Here is an 18,426-nt window from a genome sequence, read left to right as displayed (position 1 = left end):
TAGACATTAGCGTGATCTTTTCCCTTTTTCACACAGCTGTGAGACAGGATTTAAGGATGGGGATCTCTTCATGTCCTTCAAGAGTATGTTCCAGGATGTGCGGGATGCTGTTGACTGGGTTCATTACAAGGTAACTGTTTCCGATGGTGTTCAGTGGTCACTCACTGTGATTGACTTAAAAACTCTGCACTTCCATCTGACTGGGTCAGGTGTTGAGACAAGTAAAAAACATTGGAAAAAAGGAATTTAATTTGTTTATCAGTGATGTTTGGCTCGGCACAAGGAATCTGCAGGTCATCTGACGAGTGTGTGCACTACTCCTGTATTGCATTAATTCAATATCCACACTCATGCTCTTATGAACACACCAGACAATTGCACACACACAGACAGACAGACAGATACACATATTTGTATTAGTCTGAAATGCACTGTAAAAGCCTCTCACTGGTTTATTATCCACACATACAGAGATGTGACCAAGTGGCCGTGTAATTGATACAGAGACCAGTTCTGGTATTTCAGAGCGAGTCAGTCTTTACAGGTGAAGAGGTGAAATCAGCTGCTGTCTGAGACTGAATCTCATACAGAGTTAGCACAGGGGACAGTGACAATTAACTGAGACTGGGTCTCACAGAGTTAACACAAGTGCATTCCAAAGCCACGTTCCGATTCTCCTGTTTTATTTAGGGATCATTGAAAGAGAAGACTTTAGAAAATTTGGAGACCTACGTTGTTAAAGAGGTAAGTTGGTGGTTTCTTTCTGAGGACGTAGTAGGGGAACAGTAGGACTAGTGGAGTTGGTTTGTTGTACTTATCTCCATGGTAACTTCTGCAGTTGTACCTTGTGGTTGTTGGAGATTGATCAGTTCCAGAACATCTCTGCTGTAGTTCCTCGGGCAAAGGCCCGTCCTTTTCTCGGGACAAGAGTGTGGCTGTTGCCAAAAGTTAGTTTAATGTTCCCTTCACTGTACAGATTACTAACCAGTCCCAAAGACTGGTCCCCATTCAGCCACCAGTGTTCCTTATAAATGCCAGGCCTTGCCCGTCTCCCGCCAGGGAAACCAACAGCAGCCACTCTCTCATACCCCACTGTTTAGGTTGCAGAGGACCTGACAAGACCCCCCCAACGGTGCAGTGGAACGTTGCCCACTCACCCGGGTGACTGCAGCCTGAACAACTCTCCACCTGCCCCAGTCTAAACACTTCCTCCCCCCAGCACAATGGTTATAATGTGTACCATCCATCTTACCCAGGAAGAGTAAGAATGAAGGGACCGTGCGGATGGTGAGGTAAGGGTGGGCATTGTCTGAGTTGAGAAAGGGAGTGCTGAAGGGATGGGGGTCGTTGAGGTGTGATGGGGATGACTGGGTGTACAGTGTAGAGGATATGGGGATATGGGATGCTGCCATGATGTGTGAAGGGTGGGTGTGGGATCTGGGATTTGGTGGGTATGGTATGGTCCAGAAGGGGTTGGTGTTGTACGGGACGGGACAAGTGTGGGGTCTGGGATGGGGTGGGAGAGTGGACTGCAGTTGGTGTGTGGTGCCTGTCAGAACTTGAACCTTGTTTGTGTTTCAGCCCAAACTGCCATTACTGCTCAGTCGGATGAATGAAGTTGGCAAAGTTTTCCTGGTCACCAACAGCGACTACCAGTACACCAATGTGAGGATGAGTCTACTGGTGTGGGCGGGGGTTGTGGGGAAAGGGTTGGGGAGACATCCTGACATGGTGAGAGTGGCTGGGGGATATATCTCTGCTTCCCTGTCAGTCGGTTTCAAAACCTTGGCTTGTGTTCCTTGTGGGTCACTTACACCGAATCTCGTTACTGGTCGTTGCACTAATGGATTTCTTATTTTACAGAAAATTATGACCTACATGTTTGACTTTGGCCATGGCCCCATGGTAAGTGAAGTGTCTGGGATTGAAGTGGCACTGGGAGGGAAGAGATGAGGGGACAGGACTAGTCACTGACAGATGGGCGAGGTGCGAGGGCACAGGACTGGTCACTGACAGATGGGCGAGGTGCGAGGGCACAGGACTGGTCACTGACAGATGGGCGAGGTGCGAGGGCACAGGACTGGTCACTGACAGATGGACGAGGTGCGAGGGCACAGGACTGGTCACTGACAAATGAACAAGATGGGAGCGCACAGGACTGGCTAATGACGGATGGACAAGGTGGGAGGGGAGGGCTGAGGACATGGACTGCTTACTGATGGATGGACAAGGTGAGAGGGCAAAGGACTGGCTACTGACGGATGGAAAAGGTGGGAGAGGAGGGGTAGGTGCAAAGGACTGCTTACTGACGGATGGAAAAGGTGGGAGGGTACGGCACTGATTACTGACAGATGGACGAGGTGGGAGGGGTGAGAAGAAAGGACTGTTTACTGACGGAGGGACAAGGTGAGAGGGGGTGGAGTTTGTGTGTATTTGTACAACTGGAGAGGGCAGCCTGCTCCTGCTCTCCATGTGTACAGATCACTGGGTTAGATACTGCTGGAAAGACTCAGCTTGTGTGGAGAGAAAACCCAAGCTAACGTTTCAGGTTTGAAATGGGCAAGAAGTCGGTGGGGGGAATGGATAGAACATGGGGAATATCTTCTGATAGGGTGAGACCAGATGTGTTGATATAGCAGTTAAAAGCACACTTTTATTGTGTGCGTGATGTGCATCTTTCGGCAGGACTGTGGGATGCCGCCGGCTGGGCCAGGGGCATGTGGTCGGCAGTCAGGCTGAACTAATGACGGCAGAAGGACTTGAGCCAATGTTGCAGGTTGATGCTGTCGGGATGAGGGAGTTTCCTGCAGTTGGAGAACATGATGGTGTGGCCTGGAGACTGCAGCATGCCCGGACGAGAGAATGGGGATTGTTCCTCAACCTCGCGCTGTGGCTGTAGCAGGTTGTTGTTTGTGTGGGAGACTGAGAAATCACCTTGTAGAGATGTATAAAAATCCTGAGGGACATCGATATTGTGAATGCATGCAGTCTATTTCCAGAGCTGGGAAATCAAGAACTAGAGGGCACAAGTTTAAGATGAGAGGGGTTAGATTTAGTAGGAACCTGAGGGTAACATTTTCTTTGGACTGAGGGTGGCAGTATATGGAATGAACTGCCAGATGATGTGGTTCAGATAGGTATGGTTGCAACTTCTAAAAGACAGTTGGAGAGGTACATGGATAGGAAAGGTTTAGAGGTATGTGGGCCAATTGCTGCCAAACAGGACCAGTCTGAATAGGGCATCTTGGTTGTTGTGGATGAGTTGCGCCAAAGAGCCTGTTTCCATGCAGTAGGATACCCTAGGAGGTCAGAGTGGGGTGAGATGGAGGAGTAGAGCAGCAGAAACCCACAGTTCAGGGTCTTGCCTGCGAATAGAGTAAGGTATGTCCATGTCTCCAAAACAAAATGTTCGAGCCTCTTATCTGACCCTGGAGCTATCATCTCTCATTCCTGGAACCGTTTGTAATGATCTCTAATGACCTTCTATTATTTGATACTATGTTAGAATAAATACAGGTCAGTTTACTCCATGGGGGAGATAAACATTAGTATTTCAAGGTGATTATAGCAAGTGTAAGCCTGATTGTTGTGACTGGGGACAAAATACACGCCCCAGTGGAAAGGTTTGTAACAGTTCGTTTCATTGCAGCCTGGAACCCCTCACCGACCTTGGCAGTCATACTTCGATCTGGTTGTGGTGGATGCTCGGAAGCCGCTATTTTTCAGCGAGGGAACGGTTCTGCGTCAAGTTGACAAGGTTTGAGATTAAACCTCAGCTCCTTACTCTGGCTGGGAGATTGATGAGGGAAGGAACAAGCAAAATCTGTAGTCACAAGGATATAGCAGTCCAGGGCCAGGAGACTCCTTGGAGAGATATTGAAATTGTGCAATCAATTTTGGATGAAACCTTGCTGTTGGATAGGTGTGATTGGTCCTGTATACCACTGCCTCCGCTCATCTACACTCGCTGTGCACACTGACTTATCCCAGCAGACTATCTGGTCATCATATGGGAGCTCCCACTGTCTAAATCAGATAACATTTATGTTAATAAAGATGTACAACACTGAATTAAAGTGTGAGAGGGTGCCCAAAGGGTATAAAACAGATGTACAGTTTTAATTCCAAATGCTGATGATTGGGATGTGTTGATGTATGTAGATAATTGGTGTCTGATCATGATTGTTTTAAGAATCTTTTTCAAAAAACTACTGGCTATACCTTTGGGAGATGCAACCAGAATTAATGCAGGCAAAAGGGTTTTATTACTGCCACATCTGGCTATAATCAAAATACTGCAACTTGACATAATATTATGCAGTGCTAAAAGAAATCTTAAAGACTTTGTTTTCTTCAGTCTAGCCTTCGACTTGATGGGATGTGGGATTATTGGCAGAGCCTGAGGTGTCCATTCTCTGTGAACCGGGTGGGAGCGGGCCTGTGCAAAGCTCAACAAGCAGATCAATAACGTCTCTACAGACAGAGGGTGGCAAATGCTAGGTGGGGGTGGGGGACACAGTTCCATTGTCTGATTTTGTGTAATTGTGTCACAGATTTATTGTGTATCCTACAAAGGCTGTGCATTCACTTTGGGGGTCCTATCATCTCCCATTCAGTGCTTGCTGCGGCTGACTGTGTTTGGAGAGGCCAGAGGTTGACATTGTTCTACCTGTAATCTCTTCTGCATCCTATCCAAGACCTTGACATTTAGAGGAACAAATTTGTAGAGAGGTTGCATACTATTGTGAGTAACATAAGATTATGATAGTAGGTGATTTTAACTTTCCATGTATTGACTGAGACTTCCAAATAGTAAAAGGACTAGATGGTATAGAGTTTGTCAAATGTGTTCAGGAAAGTATCTTGTATCAATACATAGAAGTCCCAATGAGAGAGTGTACAATACTTGATCTCCTATAAGGGAATGAAATAGGACAGAAGTTTGTGTAGGAGGTATTGCATCTAGTGGTCATAATGCCATTAGTTTCCAGGTAATCATGGAAAAAAGATAGGTCCGGTCCTTGGGTTGAGATTCTAAACTGGAGAAAGGTCAATTTTTGGTGGTATCCAAAAGGATCTGGCAATACAGGCTGTTTACTGACGAAGTGTTCTTGGTCGGGTGGAGGCCTTCAAAAGTGAATTTTTTGAGTACAAAGCTTGTATGTGCCAGTCAGAATAAAAGGCAAGGATAACAGGGTTCAGGGAACCTTGGTTTTCGAGAGATATTGAGGCCTTGGTTAAGAAAAAGAGAAGGTTTTTAGCAGGTATAGGCAGGTAGGAACAAATGAGGTACTTGAGTATAAGAAATGCAAGAGAATACTTAAGAAATCGGGAAGGCATGAGGTTGCTCCAGCAGAGGTGAGTAAACACAGAGGCTTCTACATATATGTTAAGAGCAAAAGGGTTGCAAGGGACAAAACTGGTCCTCGGGAAGACCAGAATGGTAATCTATGCGTGGAGCGAAAAGAGATGGGGGAATATCTAAAATGAATTTTTGGCATCTGTATTTACTCAGGTGACAGACAGTCTATGGAAGTAAGGCAAAGCAGCAACGAGGTCATGGACTCTATACAGATTACAGGAAGATACCAGGAAAGTGGATAAAGGCATGGACTTAGCAAGGCCATTAGTCATTAGCATTGGTCAAGGTCCTGCGTGGGACATTCAAGATGAGGTGGTAAATTGATTTCTCCCACAAAGCCAATATCTGATCCAGAGAGTGGTTGTAGATGGTCGCCTCTCTAGTAGAGAGCTGCAGAGATTGGTGCTGGGTCCGTTGTTATTTGTCATCTGTATCAATGATCTAGATGATAATGTGGTTAACTGGATCAGTAAATTTGTGGATGGCACCAAGAGTGGGGATGTAGTGGTCAGCAAGGAAGACTATCAAAACTTGCAGCAGGATCTGGACCAGATAGAAAAATGGGCTGAACAGTAGCATTTAATGCAGACAAGTATGAGGTGTTGCACTTTGGGAGGACCAAACACAGTAGGTCTTATACAGTGAACGGTAGGGCATTGAGGAGTGCAGTAGAACAGAAGGATCTGGGAATTCAGTCCTATAATTCATTGAGAGTCACAAGTAGATGGGGTCATAAATTAAGCCTTTGGCATATTGGCCTTCATAGATTAAAGTATTGAGTACAATAGTTGGGATGTTATGTTGAAGTTGTATGAAACGTTGGTGAGGTATCATTTGGAGTGTTATATGCAGTCTTGGTCACCTACCTACAGGAAAGAAGCAAAAAAGATTGAAAGCATACAGAGAAGGATGTTGCTGGGACTGGAGGACTGAGTTGAGGAAAGAGTGATTAGGTTAGGACAGTATTCTTTAGAACGTAGATTGAGAGGTTTGATAGAGTTGTACAAAATTATGAGGGGTGTAGATAGGGTAAATGCAAGCAGGCTTTGTCCACTGAGGTTGGGTGAGACTAGAGGTCATGGGTTAAGGGTGGAAGGTGAAACGTTTAAGAGGAACATGAGGGGAAATGTCTTCACTCAGATGAGGTGAGAGTAGAAGGAGCTGCCAGCGCAAGTGGTGGGTGCGATTTTGACTTTAATGTTGAAGCAAAGTTTGAATAGGTATGTGGATGGGAGGGGTATGGAGGACTATGGTCCTAGTGCAGGTCAATGGGACGAGGCAGTTTAAATGGAGTTCTGTCAGAGTCCATGATCTACAGCTGCACTCAAATTGCGGTTCTTCACGGCGGTGGATTCCTGCTCTTGGAGCTCACCGAGTGGCCAAGTGTGTCTGGTATCTCCTGGAGGGGATTGGCAGATGTGCACCTTCGGGCCCTGATTTCTCACCGGTGCTGCCAACTGAAGCATCACAGGAGATCGGAACATCATGACAGCGGGTGCAGCTGTCTGAGGCCGCTGGACTCGAGTGATGGCTTTCTCTCTCCCTCTGTCTCTGGAGGGGAGGGAGGAGGAGTTTGCTGCCAATTCTTCAGTCGGGGGAATTTAAAATAAAAGCGATGCTACAGACTGAAACATAAAAAAGCGAGTTGTTGGTCTCCGCTGTCACTGTGGAGGGAGTGATACCTCTCTCTCCCTCATTAGTGAGAGAGAGAGAGCATGTGTCATGTCAAAGTGCTGTGTTGTGGACTATAGTTTTTGATCATGGTCTCTTTGGGGCTTTGCTTTTTCTTGCATGCTGGGTTGTTGGGGGGAGGGTGATGGCTGATGCTTTCTATTGGAATAAGAGGGAGAGGGTTGATGCTTTGCTGTTTGTGCGTGGGAGGGGGAGGGGTTCTTCGGGGTTCAAACGTTTTCCTTCATTCATTGTTTGGGGTTTTCTTCTGTTTTGTGGAGAGTAAGAATTTAAGTTTGTATACATTTTCTGATAGTAAATGGAACCATTGAGATGGCTCATCTTGTCTGTGCCGAACCAAGGGTGTGTTTCTGTGCTGTAATTTTCTGTGGCTGTCATATCAGCTGCTGAAGCCTGACAGTTATTCCCCAAACTCGTGTTGCCTTCCTACCTCTAAGAGCTTTCCCAACATCCTGGCACCTGCCAGTGCTGTTCCTGGAGCCCCTTCTGTTCATTATTCACCACCCCTCCTCCTCCCTATAACACCTAATGTGTGCCTACCCAAAGCACTGGTGAGTCTGGGACTCCTGCATGTTGTTCCCCTTCTCACTGTGGGTGTCGTCAGCTGTAGGCTTCGGTGTGATGGTCCTCGTTCCCTAGAAACCCGTTATATCAGTGGTGCTGCATTTGGTTTGAGATGGCCCTGATCTCTCGGGAAAGATGTAACTGAGAGCAGTGAGGCCCTTGCTCTGGGATGTGCCAGCCTGTCCGGAGGCTGAGGACACAATCAGTGTGCATGGATGCATCTTGAACCTGGAGGTTGAGGAATACATGGTGTGGGGGAAGAAGCATCCATTAATTGAAAGTCTTCGTTTCACTTGTTCCCATGTAGACAACTGGCCACTTGAAGATCGGGACACATACGGGACCTCTGCAGCACGGTGTTGTGTACTCAGGAGGTGAGTGTCCAGCAGGCTGCCTCTCTGACCCTGCTGTCTATTACAGTGACATTATATGCAAGGTAATATTGGGAGCTGCCGGTGTAAACCAGTTCTACTTCCTTCCCTGGGGGTGAGTGGGTTTTGATTGTGGGCAGGCGGTGGGGGTAGAAAATTGGGTTTGCACAGGGGAGGGCTGAGGTTGCCTGTGGTGGGCGGAGGTCACTGGCTCTGGGCTCACTTGGAGGGCTGAGTGCCCCTGCCACCCCTCTTCAGAGCAAAACCCAAAGCTGCTGGAGGCACCCAGCAGATCAGGTAGCATCGCAGAGGGAGATGGTCAGGTGATGTTTTTGGATTGGCCTTTACCTGATGACATTATGGTTTGCTGAATCCAGTAATTCTACACCCTAATTCTACAACCAACCCTAAGGTGAAAGGAAAAAGGTTACATGATTCTGATTGTGTGTGTGCGTGGGGGGTGTTTTCCAGGTTCTTCGGATATAATGGGGGACCTGCTGGGAGCAAAAGGCAAAGACATTCTGTACATTGGCGACCACATCTTTGGTGACATCCTGAAATCAAAGAAACGGCAGGGCTGGAGAACGTTCCTGGTCATCCCCGAACTGGCACAGGAGCTGCATGTCTGGACAGACAAGAGCAGTAAGACCACAGCACCTGCACATGGCTTCTGGCTGTCCACCTACCACTTTCCTAATAACTGGACTGGCAATCCGCGGCAGCTCTGCTTCAGCTATCCATATTCTGCCCCTCGAGAGGGTCCTGGCTGTCAGACTGATGTGGGGAAGATGAGCCCAGGAAATCCAGGAGAAAGTGGCACTTTGGATTAGAAAATGGCTCGGGAGAATGCTGAGGGGATGTTGATGGAATTGTTAGTGACAGGGAGGTGATGGGTGTGTACTGAGTTACCATGGCACCATGAATTATGTTGGGTTCCTTGGGGGAAGTAATGTGTTTACTGGATTTGTCAGGACTGATTTCCTTACATTTGACACAAACTACAAATGGCTTGGACTGGATTGTAATCAGGTGGATGGATACGGAGATGAGCAAGGAATGGAGGCTGAGCAGATTCCTAAAAGGGGTGAAGCCAGTGAGATGTTTGCTTTGAAGTTATGAATGTAGGACTGGAAGGTGGTGCTGGGACAGTATAAAAGTCTGGTTATGAGGAAAGGCAGACTTGGCCAGTGAGGCTGAGGAATGTGTAACTGAGGATGGTGAAATAAGTGTTCTGATCTGGTTGAGCAGAAAGCCCTGTTCTCGTGGAGAGATCAGTAATTAGGGGCATGGCCACTAGTGAGGAAGCAGGACTAACCTCTGCTGTATCTGTGGACAGGGTGGGCTGGCTGCCTTTTGTGCTGTGAATCGCTGATTCCCACTGTTGGCTGATGCCTGTCCTCTGCTCCTTCTGTTGTCTGTTCCTGTGAACCAGCGCTGACTTGCCTTTATTTTCCAGGCCTATTTGAGGAGCTACAGAGTCTGGACGTGTTTCTGGCAGAGCTCTACAAGTGAGTATGGAAACAGTCATCTCAAGAACGAGTTACCCAGGATTACTGAAAGCTGAATAAACTTCTTTAAAATAAAAAACAACTCAAGTGACACTGAGGGGCTAAACCATTCACTCAGTGGGTAATTGACCTCAGTTTGTTGGTGGAAACCCAGTAAATCTTCTACACTCATACCCGTTTGTGCTGATGCATTTGCCAGTGTTAATGTTAGTGTTCCTGACAGTTTTCATTGGTGTTCTTCCCCCATAGACACCTGGACAGCAGCAGCAATGAGCGGCCTGACATCAGCGCCATTCAGAGACGCATCAAGGTGAGATGAGGGCTCCATTCTCCCAGGGTTGAGACCTCAATCCCCAAAGATTATAATTACCTTCTGCCAGGATATTAAGGGAGTGACTGACACTAATGGCCAGTGCTTGGCCATTGATCCCTGTCTCACTGGTCCAATCTATTTTCCTTTCCAGCCAGTCCCCTCACTAGAACTCGTGTCTACAATCAGAGTTGCATAGCCCTTGCCTTGCTCTCCCGACATGTAATGAGTGTCTCTTGTATTCAGGTTACTCCATAGCGGTCACAGTGCCCGCCCACCCACCCACCACCCACTTCTCATCCCGAGTGCCTGAGACTTGCCATTACTTAAATTGAACACCAGTTTCTTCTGGTCTGATGACTGCTGGAACTTCTAAGTGTGGAATTGCAGAAAAGATGGGGTAATTTTAAATCATCGTTCTTGAATGGATTCTCACTCCTCCTCTCTGCCTCCATGCAGAAAGTCACTCATGACATGGACATGTGTTACGGGATGATGGGGAGCCTGTTCCGCAGTGGCTCCCGGCAGACGCTCTTTGCCAGTCAGGTCATGCGCTATGCAGATCTCTATGCAGCCTCGTTCATCAACCTGTTGTACTACCCTTTCAGTTACCTCTTCCGAGCTGCCCACGTCTTGGTGAGTATGTCACTTCATCAGAAATCTGGGCGTCTTACCTTGTCCCGCCACACTGGGAACAAAGCAAGAATAAGACGGGGCAAGTGATAGTGTAGGGGAGCACTTTGCATCCAGTGACCATAATGCCATTAGTAAAGGTAATTATGGAAAAGGGTATGTCTTGCCCTCGGTTGAGATTCTAAATGGGAGAAAGGCCAATTTTTTTGGTATCAGAAAAGATATGGCAGGTGTGAGCTATTTTCTGGCAAAGATGTACTTGGTGAGTGGGAGGTGTTCAAAAGGGAAATTTTGAGAGTATAAAGCTTGTATAGGCCTGTCAGGATAAAAGGTAAAGATAACAGGTTTAGGGAACCTTGGTTTTTGAGAGATTTTGTGGCCCTGGTTAAGGGAAAAAATGTTTTTAGCAGGTAGGAGCAAATGTGCTTATGGTGTATAAGAAGTGCAAGAGAACACTTGAAAGTGGAATCAGGAGGGCTAAAAGGCGGCATGAGGTTGCCCGAGCAGCCAGGTGAAGGAAACTCCTAAGGGATTCTACAGATATGTTAAGAGCAAAAAGATTGCAAGGGACAAAATTGGTCATCTGGAAGATCTGAGTGCGTGGAGCCAAAAGAGATGGGGAAATCTTAAATGTTTTTTTTTGTATCAGTATTTACTCGGGAGATGGACACAGTCTATAGAAGTGAGGCAAAGTAGGGTAGATAAATCACAAGGGCCTAACAAGATGTTTCCTCAGACCCTGTGGGAAGCAAATGCAGAAATTGCAGGGGCAGAGATATTTAAGTCATCCTTAGTGGCAGGTGAGGTGCTGGAGGATAGTTAATGTTGTTCAGCTGTTTAAGAAAGGCTTTAAAAATAAACCAGGAAATTATAGGCCAGTGAACCAGGTATCAGTGGTGAGAAGGTTTTTGTAGGGTATTCTAAGGGATTGGATATATGAGTATTTGGATAGATGGACTGATTAGGGATGATCAGCATGGCTTTGTGCGCGGTAGGTTATGTCTAACCGATCTTATAATTTTTCGAGGAAGTTACCAGGAAAGTTGATGAAGGCAAGGCAACGGATGTTGTCTACATTGACTTTAGCCAGGGATCTGACAGTCCCAAATGGGAGGTTGGTCAGGAAGTTTCAGTTGCTTGGCATTCAAGCTGAGGTAGCAAATTGGATTAGAAGGGAGAACTGGATGATGAGAGAAGTCAGAGTGGTAGTTGATGGTTGCCTCTCCGAAGGCCTGTGAATAGTGAAGTGCCGCGGGGATTGGTGCTGGGTCCATTGTTGTTTGTCATCTATATCAGTGACCTGGATGTTCATGTGGTTTACTGGATCAGCAAATCTGCAGATGCAACTATTATTGGGGATGTAGTGGACAGAGGGGAAGACGCTGAGAGCTTGCAGCCAGATCTTGACCAGCTGGAAAAGGGGCTGAATGGCAGATGGAATTTAATGCAAGGTGTTACAACTTTGGTAGGACCAACTAAGGTAGGTCTTACACAGTGAACAGTAGGACATTGAATGGTGTTGCAGAACAAAGGGATTTGGGAATACAGGTTCATAATTCATTGAAAGTGGTATCACATAGATAGGGTCATAAAAAAGCTTTTGGCACATTGGCCTTCATAAATCAAAGTACTGAGTACAGGAGATGGGACATTATGTTGAAGTTGTATAAGACATTGCTGAGGCCTAATTTGGAGTAGTGTGTGTTGTTTTGGTCACCTACCTACAGGAAAGATGTAAATAAGGTTGAAAAGTCTAGGGAAAATTTACAAGGAGGATGCTGGGATTGGAGGACCTGAGTTATAAGATTGAATAGGTTAGGACTTTGTTCCTTGGAATGTAGAAGATTGAGAGGAGATTTGATATGAGGTACGCAAAATTATGAGGGGTATAGAGAGGGTAAATGCAAGCAGGCTTTTTCCAGTGGGACTATAACTAGATGTTATGAGTTAAGGGTGAAAAGCTTAAGGGGAACATGACAGGAAACTTCTTCATCCAGAGGGTTGTAAGAATGTGTAACGAGCTGTCAGTGTAATTGATGCATGCAAGCTCAATTTCAACATTTAAGAGAAGTTTGGATAGGTACATTGATGTATGGAGGGCTATGATTCTGGTGCAGGTTGATGGGAGTAAGTAGTTCAAATGGCTTGGCCAAAGGGCCTATTTCTGTGCTGTACTTTTGTATGACTGTTGACTTGCCACAGCAAACCCTTGTCCCCAGTCTGTACTGAACTTGCTCATGGAATACACGTTAGGGTAGCATGGTCATGAACTTTGGTAAAAGGAGTAAAGGTGTAGACTATTTCTAAACAGAAAGCAAATTCTGAAATTGGAGGTGCACAGGGACTTGGCAGTCCTCGGGCCGGATTCTTTAAAGGTTAACTTGCAGGTTGATTTGGGGGTGAAGGTAAAGGCAATAGTAGCACTCATTTTGAGGACTAAAACAAGAATGTAATGCTGAGGTTTTATAAGGCATAGGCGAAACCACATTTAGAGTACTGTGAGCAGTTTTGGGCCCTTTATCTGGGAAAGGATAATGTATGAGGGTCATATGCTGGCTGTGGGCCTGTACTCACTGAGGTTTAGAAGAATGGGATGGGGGATCTTATAAAAACCTATCGAATATTGAAAGGCCAATATAATATGGATGTGGAAAGGATATTTCCAATTGTGCGAGAGTCTAGGACCAGTGGACACAACCACAGGACGTCCCTTTAGCAGAAAGATTATTTTCTGTAACATACACAAAATGCTGGAGGAATTCGCAGGCCAGGCAGCAACTATGGAAAAGAGTAAACAGTCAACATTTCGGACTGAGACACTTTATCAGGACTGGAAGGGAAGAGAAATCAGAGTAAGAAAGTGGGGGGAGGGGAAGAAGTATAAAATGGTAGGTGAAACTGGGAGGTGGTGGTGAAGTGAAGGGGTGGGAAGTTGATTGGTGAAAGAGATGAAGGGGGAATCTGGTACGAGAGGACAGAAGACCATGGAAGGAAGGGGGAGGTGATGGACAGGTAAGGAGATAAGGTGAGAGGGGAGGGGAAATTACTGGAAGTTCAAGAAATTGATGTTCATGCCATCAGGTTGAATGCTACCCAGACAGAGGCTATCCACTGCATTTGCTCCATCTCTCAGTTCCTCCATCTCCGCCATATCTACCCTCAGGATGGGGCTTTTAATTCCAGAACAACTGAGAAGTTCTCCTTTTTCAAAGAAAGAGGCTTCCCGTCATCCAGCACCAACACTGCCCTCACCCGCGTCCCTTGCATTTTGTGCACATCGGCCCTCATGCCATTCTCCCACTGCCACACCGGGGACAGGGATAGGGTTCCTCTTGTCCTTGTCTACCATCCCACTAGCTTCTGCATTCAGCACATTATTCTCCATAATTTCTGCCATCTCCAACAGGATCACACTATCATGCCCTTCTTTCCCTCCCCCTATGTCATAGCCACACTTTATTGATCCCGGGGGAAATTGGTTTTCGTTACAGTTGCACCATAATTAAATAGTAATAAAACCATAAATAGTAAATAGTAATATGTAAATTATGCCAGGAAATAAGTCCAGGACCAGCCTACTGGCTCAGTCCATGGCCTCCTCTACTGTCACTTGTATTCTGCCTGGGCACAAACAACAATTTCTTGAACTTCTGGTAATTGCCCCCCCTTCACCATTCCCCATTCCTGCTTTCCCCCCTCACCTATCTCCTTAGCGGCCCATCACCTCCCTCTGGTGCTCCAGTCCCTTCCCTTTCGTCCATGGCCTTCATGTCAGATTTCCCCTGCTCCCACTCTCTTCTCTTCCACCAATCAACTTCCCTAGCTCTTCACTTCACCCCACCCCCTAGTTTCACCTATCAACCCTGTACTTTCTCCCCCCACCGCCACCCACCTTCTTACTGACTGCTCCTTTCCCTTTCTGGTTCTGATCACGTTTCTGGACAAGAGCCTCCGACTGTTTACGCTTTCCCATGATGCTCAGTACCTCCAGCATTGTGTGTTGCTTAGGATTTCCAGCATCCGCTGGTTTTCTTCTTTGATTTTCACAGCAAGAGGGTGGTGAATCTGTGGAATTAATTTCCATAAACTGTTACGGAGGCCAGGTTATTGAATATATTTAAGTGGAGATTGATAGGGTGTCAGAGGATAGGAGAATGGGGTTGATGGGAATGATAAATCAGCTATGATGAAATGGAGGAGCAGACTTGATGGGCCGAAGTGTAATTCTCCATCTGTGTCTTATGGTCTCATCAGCTGGGCTGTAGACATTGTGGTATATGATCCCCTATTTGGGTGAGTGGCAACAGTTACACGTGAATACAGTACAGACATGTGATCTACAGCAAACAAGGAGGCAGGGGAGTGTACAGACTGCTGATGGTGTACATTAAGCCTCCAGTCCACCCCATACACTTGGTGATGGTGAGCAGCTTGGTACAGCAAGGTTGAGAAAGGTTCAACATCAGTCAGCTGGGTGATGACTCATTGGTCCTGGCAGATGGGCCATTCTCCTGCCACATTGGTTATTATTCTCAGGGTACAGGACATTCACCAGGATCGTGGTTTCCCTTCTGCCGTCATCAATGATGTCCTCACCCACATCTCCTCCATTTCTGGCACTTCGGACCTCACCCCATCCTCCCGTCACAACAGGGACAGAGTTCCCCTTGTCCTCACCTACCACCCCACCAGCCTCTGGATCCAGCACATTATCCTCCGCAACTTCCGCCACCTTCAACAGGACCCCACCACGAAGCACACCTTTCCCTCCGCACAAATCTCCCACCCGGCACTTATCCCTGTAAGCGTCAGTGCTACACGTGTCCCTCACCACCTCTCTAACCACCATTCAGGGTCCCAAACAGTCCTTCCAGGTGAAGCAACACTTCACTTGTGAGTCTGTTGGGGTCATCTATTGCATCCGGTGCTCCCAGTGCAGCCTCCTCTACATCAGTGAAACTCGACGCAGATTGGGGGACCGCTTCGTCGAGCACCTCCGCTCCGTCCGCCACAACAGACGGATCTCCCGGTAGCCACCCACTTCAACTCTGCTTCCCATTCCCATTCGGATATGTCCAAACATGGCCTCCTCTACTGCCATGATAAGGCCAAACTCAGGTTGGAGCAGCAACACCTTATATACCACCTGGGTAGTCTCCAGCCCCTTGGTATGAACATAGAATTCTCCAACTTCCGGTAATCCCCTCCCCCTCCCTACCCCCATCCCAGTTTCACTCTGCCCCTCCCCCAGCTGCCTATCTCCTCCCTCATGGTTCCGCCTCCTTCTACTACCCATTGTGCTTTCCCCCCCATTCCTGCCTATCCCATCCCCCATCCTTTGATCTTTCCCCTTACTGGTTTTTCACCTGGCATCTACCAGCCTTCTCCTTCCCACCCTCCCCCCACCTTCTTTATAGGGCCTCTGCCCCCTCCCTCTTCAGTTCTGACGAAGGGTTTCAGCCCGAAACGTTGATTGTTCATCTCTGCAGATGCTGCCCGACCTGCTGAATTCCTCCAGTGTGTTGTGCGTATTGCTTTGACCCCAGCATCTGCAGAGTATTGTGTGTTTACAGGACATTCCTGGCTGCAAACAGTAATTAGGGTGCAGAACTTAAATCTCTGCTACAGCTAACAAAATGCAAAACAGGAGTAATTTAGAGCAAAGGGTATGAGCACTCAGATCACAAGTAATCTTTGTCTTCTTCCCAATTTCTCCCCAAAACCCTGAACTTCTTGGTTCCTCTACATTGCTCCTCTCTATCTTGGTCTGACCTTTTCACATTCCACCTTGACGTGCGTGTTCTGTTCTCCCCTCCACTGTTGCGTCTCCTCACCCCCCCCCCCACCACCACCACGCGCGCACACACACAGCTGCTTTGTGCTCCCAATCTTCATGATGTTCCCCTTGCTTTGTCCTTTAGATGCCCCATGAGTCCACCGTGGAGCACAGCCATGCAGATATTAACTACGTCGAGTCTCCAATGGCAACACGTAACCGTTCAATGGGCTCTGCGGATTTTAAAGGTACTGAGTTCAAAAGGCACCAACTGACCAGATCAATCAGTGAGATCAAACCGCCCAATCTTTTCCCACAAACTCCACAAGAGATTACACATTGCCACGATGAAGATGATGATGAAGAAGAGGAAGAGGAGGAAGAGTAGCAGCAATGAAACTCAATCCTGACCCCACCCCATGGAACTGAAAAACGGTTTGAGGCATGCACAATGAAGATGGTGATCCGGTTCACAAGAGCAATCAAGGATTCAAAGGAACAAGTGTTGGTTTTAATTCTGGAAAATTAACACCTCATTGACTTTTTCAATTTTTTCCGAGTGATTTAACATTATACAAATGTTTTAATAATGGGTCAGAAGTTTGCATTGAGAGTGTGTTGGATGGGGGAGACTGTGCTGAATAGTATGTCATTGCTGTGATGAGAAGGTAGTGATTGTGTGATTCAGACTGTAATCCCTTGATCTCTGATTTAATGCAATTCATGGTGGAGAGAAAATGCTTGTGACAACTTTGAATGCAAGTCTTTTCACTTCAGTAACTTATGGACCTGTTTTTGTAGGTCCAATTTGTTTTTTTGAGGTGGAGGGGAAGAGGGCTTAGATGCACTGGTGTGTGGCATATTATGAGTTAAGTATCTCTAAATCAAAGCACAAACTAGTTGAGACTGGGGCAGTGGGTGGGGTGACAGTCTGACCCTTCACTTTTATACATCATGCTGTACGACTCTATGCAGAATCCACCAGGGACAACATGGGCTTGCTGCTCAGGCGCATTAGATGTTAGTATGGTGCTTCCCACATTCCTTGGTTGAATTGAGCCTCCGCTTGGAAATAGTGTGAGCACCACAAAAAAGCCCAGCTGTATCTTTCTCAGAAGAATCAGTCTGTTCAAACAATCATGTATAGAAAAGAGTTTCACTCTATGTCTGACCTTGGAAGTGCCTGATGGAATGGTGTAGAAGGAGCTTCTGTGTCTGACTCAGGAGTGCACGATGGGAAGGTGTGGAGAGAGCTTCACTCTGTGCCTTATCTTGATTGTTTAAGGTGTCGGTAAAGGAGCAGAGCGACTGCCCATTCCACACCAAACTGTATCTATGTACAGTTTGAGAGACAGTGTGGGGTTGATGAGCTGAGGTTACAGACAGGACCTACTGCACACAGTACAAACCAGCAGTAGGACGAGAGGACTTTGCTCCGCCAGTCCACAATGCTGACATGGACTTAAAGGGGTTACTGTGTTCTAACTCTCGTTTAGAGAGATTGATTGATAAACTAACAAGTAGTCCAAAAATTTGCAAATTTCTGTAATATTCTAATCTGTTGTAGGTACAACAAATGCTGCCCCCACTTCTAGATTCAGTGTGAAAATTCATAGGTTAGATCTTTTCCATCCCAGTGCCTCTTGTCTGCCATCTGGGCATGGCCTTCCAAATAAAGTTGCCAGTGTTAGGTTGCCTTGAAATCCAAAAAAAAAGTTAATATTCTGAAGATTCTGCCTTTGAAGCAGTGGGCTTGTATACACCTGTTCATTTAACATCTTACCTTTTCCTTCTGGTTAAATTAAAAGGTGTTGGAATACAACTTTGCAAAGTTACAGCTGACTGTCTGTGATTCTGGGCAGTGAGCCACTGGAGTCTTGATGACTTTGCCACCCAACACGGACAGCACATTCTCAGCCCCTTGTTCAAATCTCCTCACAGAACTGACGAAAACAGCAACGGTGTAATTCAGTGGCATGTGAGAGAACCACTTCAGAAGAAGATTTGTTAAGGCTCTGGTTCTGATTTCAAAATTGCACAGAAGCCTGGGATTACAGGTTCTAGCTCAGGCACAGACCAAACTGAACATGTTTCAGACTCTCAGTTTCCTCAGAGAGCTGTTCAGATATCCTCTTCCACTGTAAAAATGTATCTGATTCCATTTGTAAAATAAATAAAATATTCAATACAAACGGCATCTGTTCTTAGGG

General features: G+C 46.6%; 1 protein-coding gene across 6 annotated transcripts in view; it reads left to right on the top strand.

The window, feature by feature from the left end:
- The window catches only part of nt5c2a (5'-nucleotidase, cytosolic IIa), a 64,585-nt gene extending 46,177 nt beyond the window's left edge, over positions 1–18,408 (top strand). For all 6 annotated transcript variants that reach the window (XM_063071448.1, XM_063071446.1, XM_063071447.1 and 3 more), the window contains 11 exons: positions 37–130; positions 691–744; positions 1,582–1,665; positions 1,864–1,905; positions 3,650–3,757; positions 7,926–7,992; positions 8,461–8,631; positions 9,446–9,497; positions 9,747–9,807; positions 10,267–10,443; positions 16,362–18,408. In XM_063071448.1, the coding sequence (XP_062927518.1) occupies positions 37–130; positions 691–744; positions 1,582–1,665; positions 1,864–1,905; positions 3,650–3,757; positions 7,926–7,992; positions 8,461–8,631; positions 9,446–9,497; positions 9,747–9,807; positions 10,267–10,443; positions 16,362–16,604 (1,153 nt within the window). In that variant the 3' untranslated portion in view covers positions 16,605–18,408. The remainder of the gene's footprint in view (positions 1–36; positions 131–690; positions 745–1,581; positions 1,666–1,863; positions 1,906–3,649; positions 3,758–7,925; positions 7,993–8,460; positions 8,632–9,445; positions 9,498–9,746; positions 9,808–10,266; positions 10,444–16,361) is intronic.
- Positions 18,409–18,426: the final 18 nt, after the last annotated feature.

This window comes from Mobula hypostoma, chromosome 19, assembly GCF_963921235.1.
Source record: "Mobula hypostoma chromosome 19, sMobHyp1.1, whole genome shotgun sequence".
Classification (NCBI taxonomy): Eukaryota; Metazoa; Chordata; class Chondrichthyes; order Myliobatiformes; family Myliobatidae; genus Mobula; species Mobula hypostoma.
The sequence above is the reverse complement of the archived record's forward strand: the minus strand, read 5'-3'. Positions and strand labels throughout refer to the sequence as shown.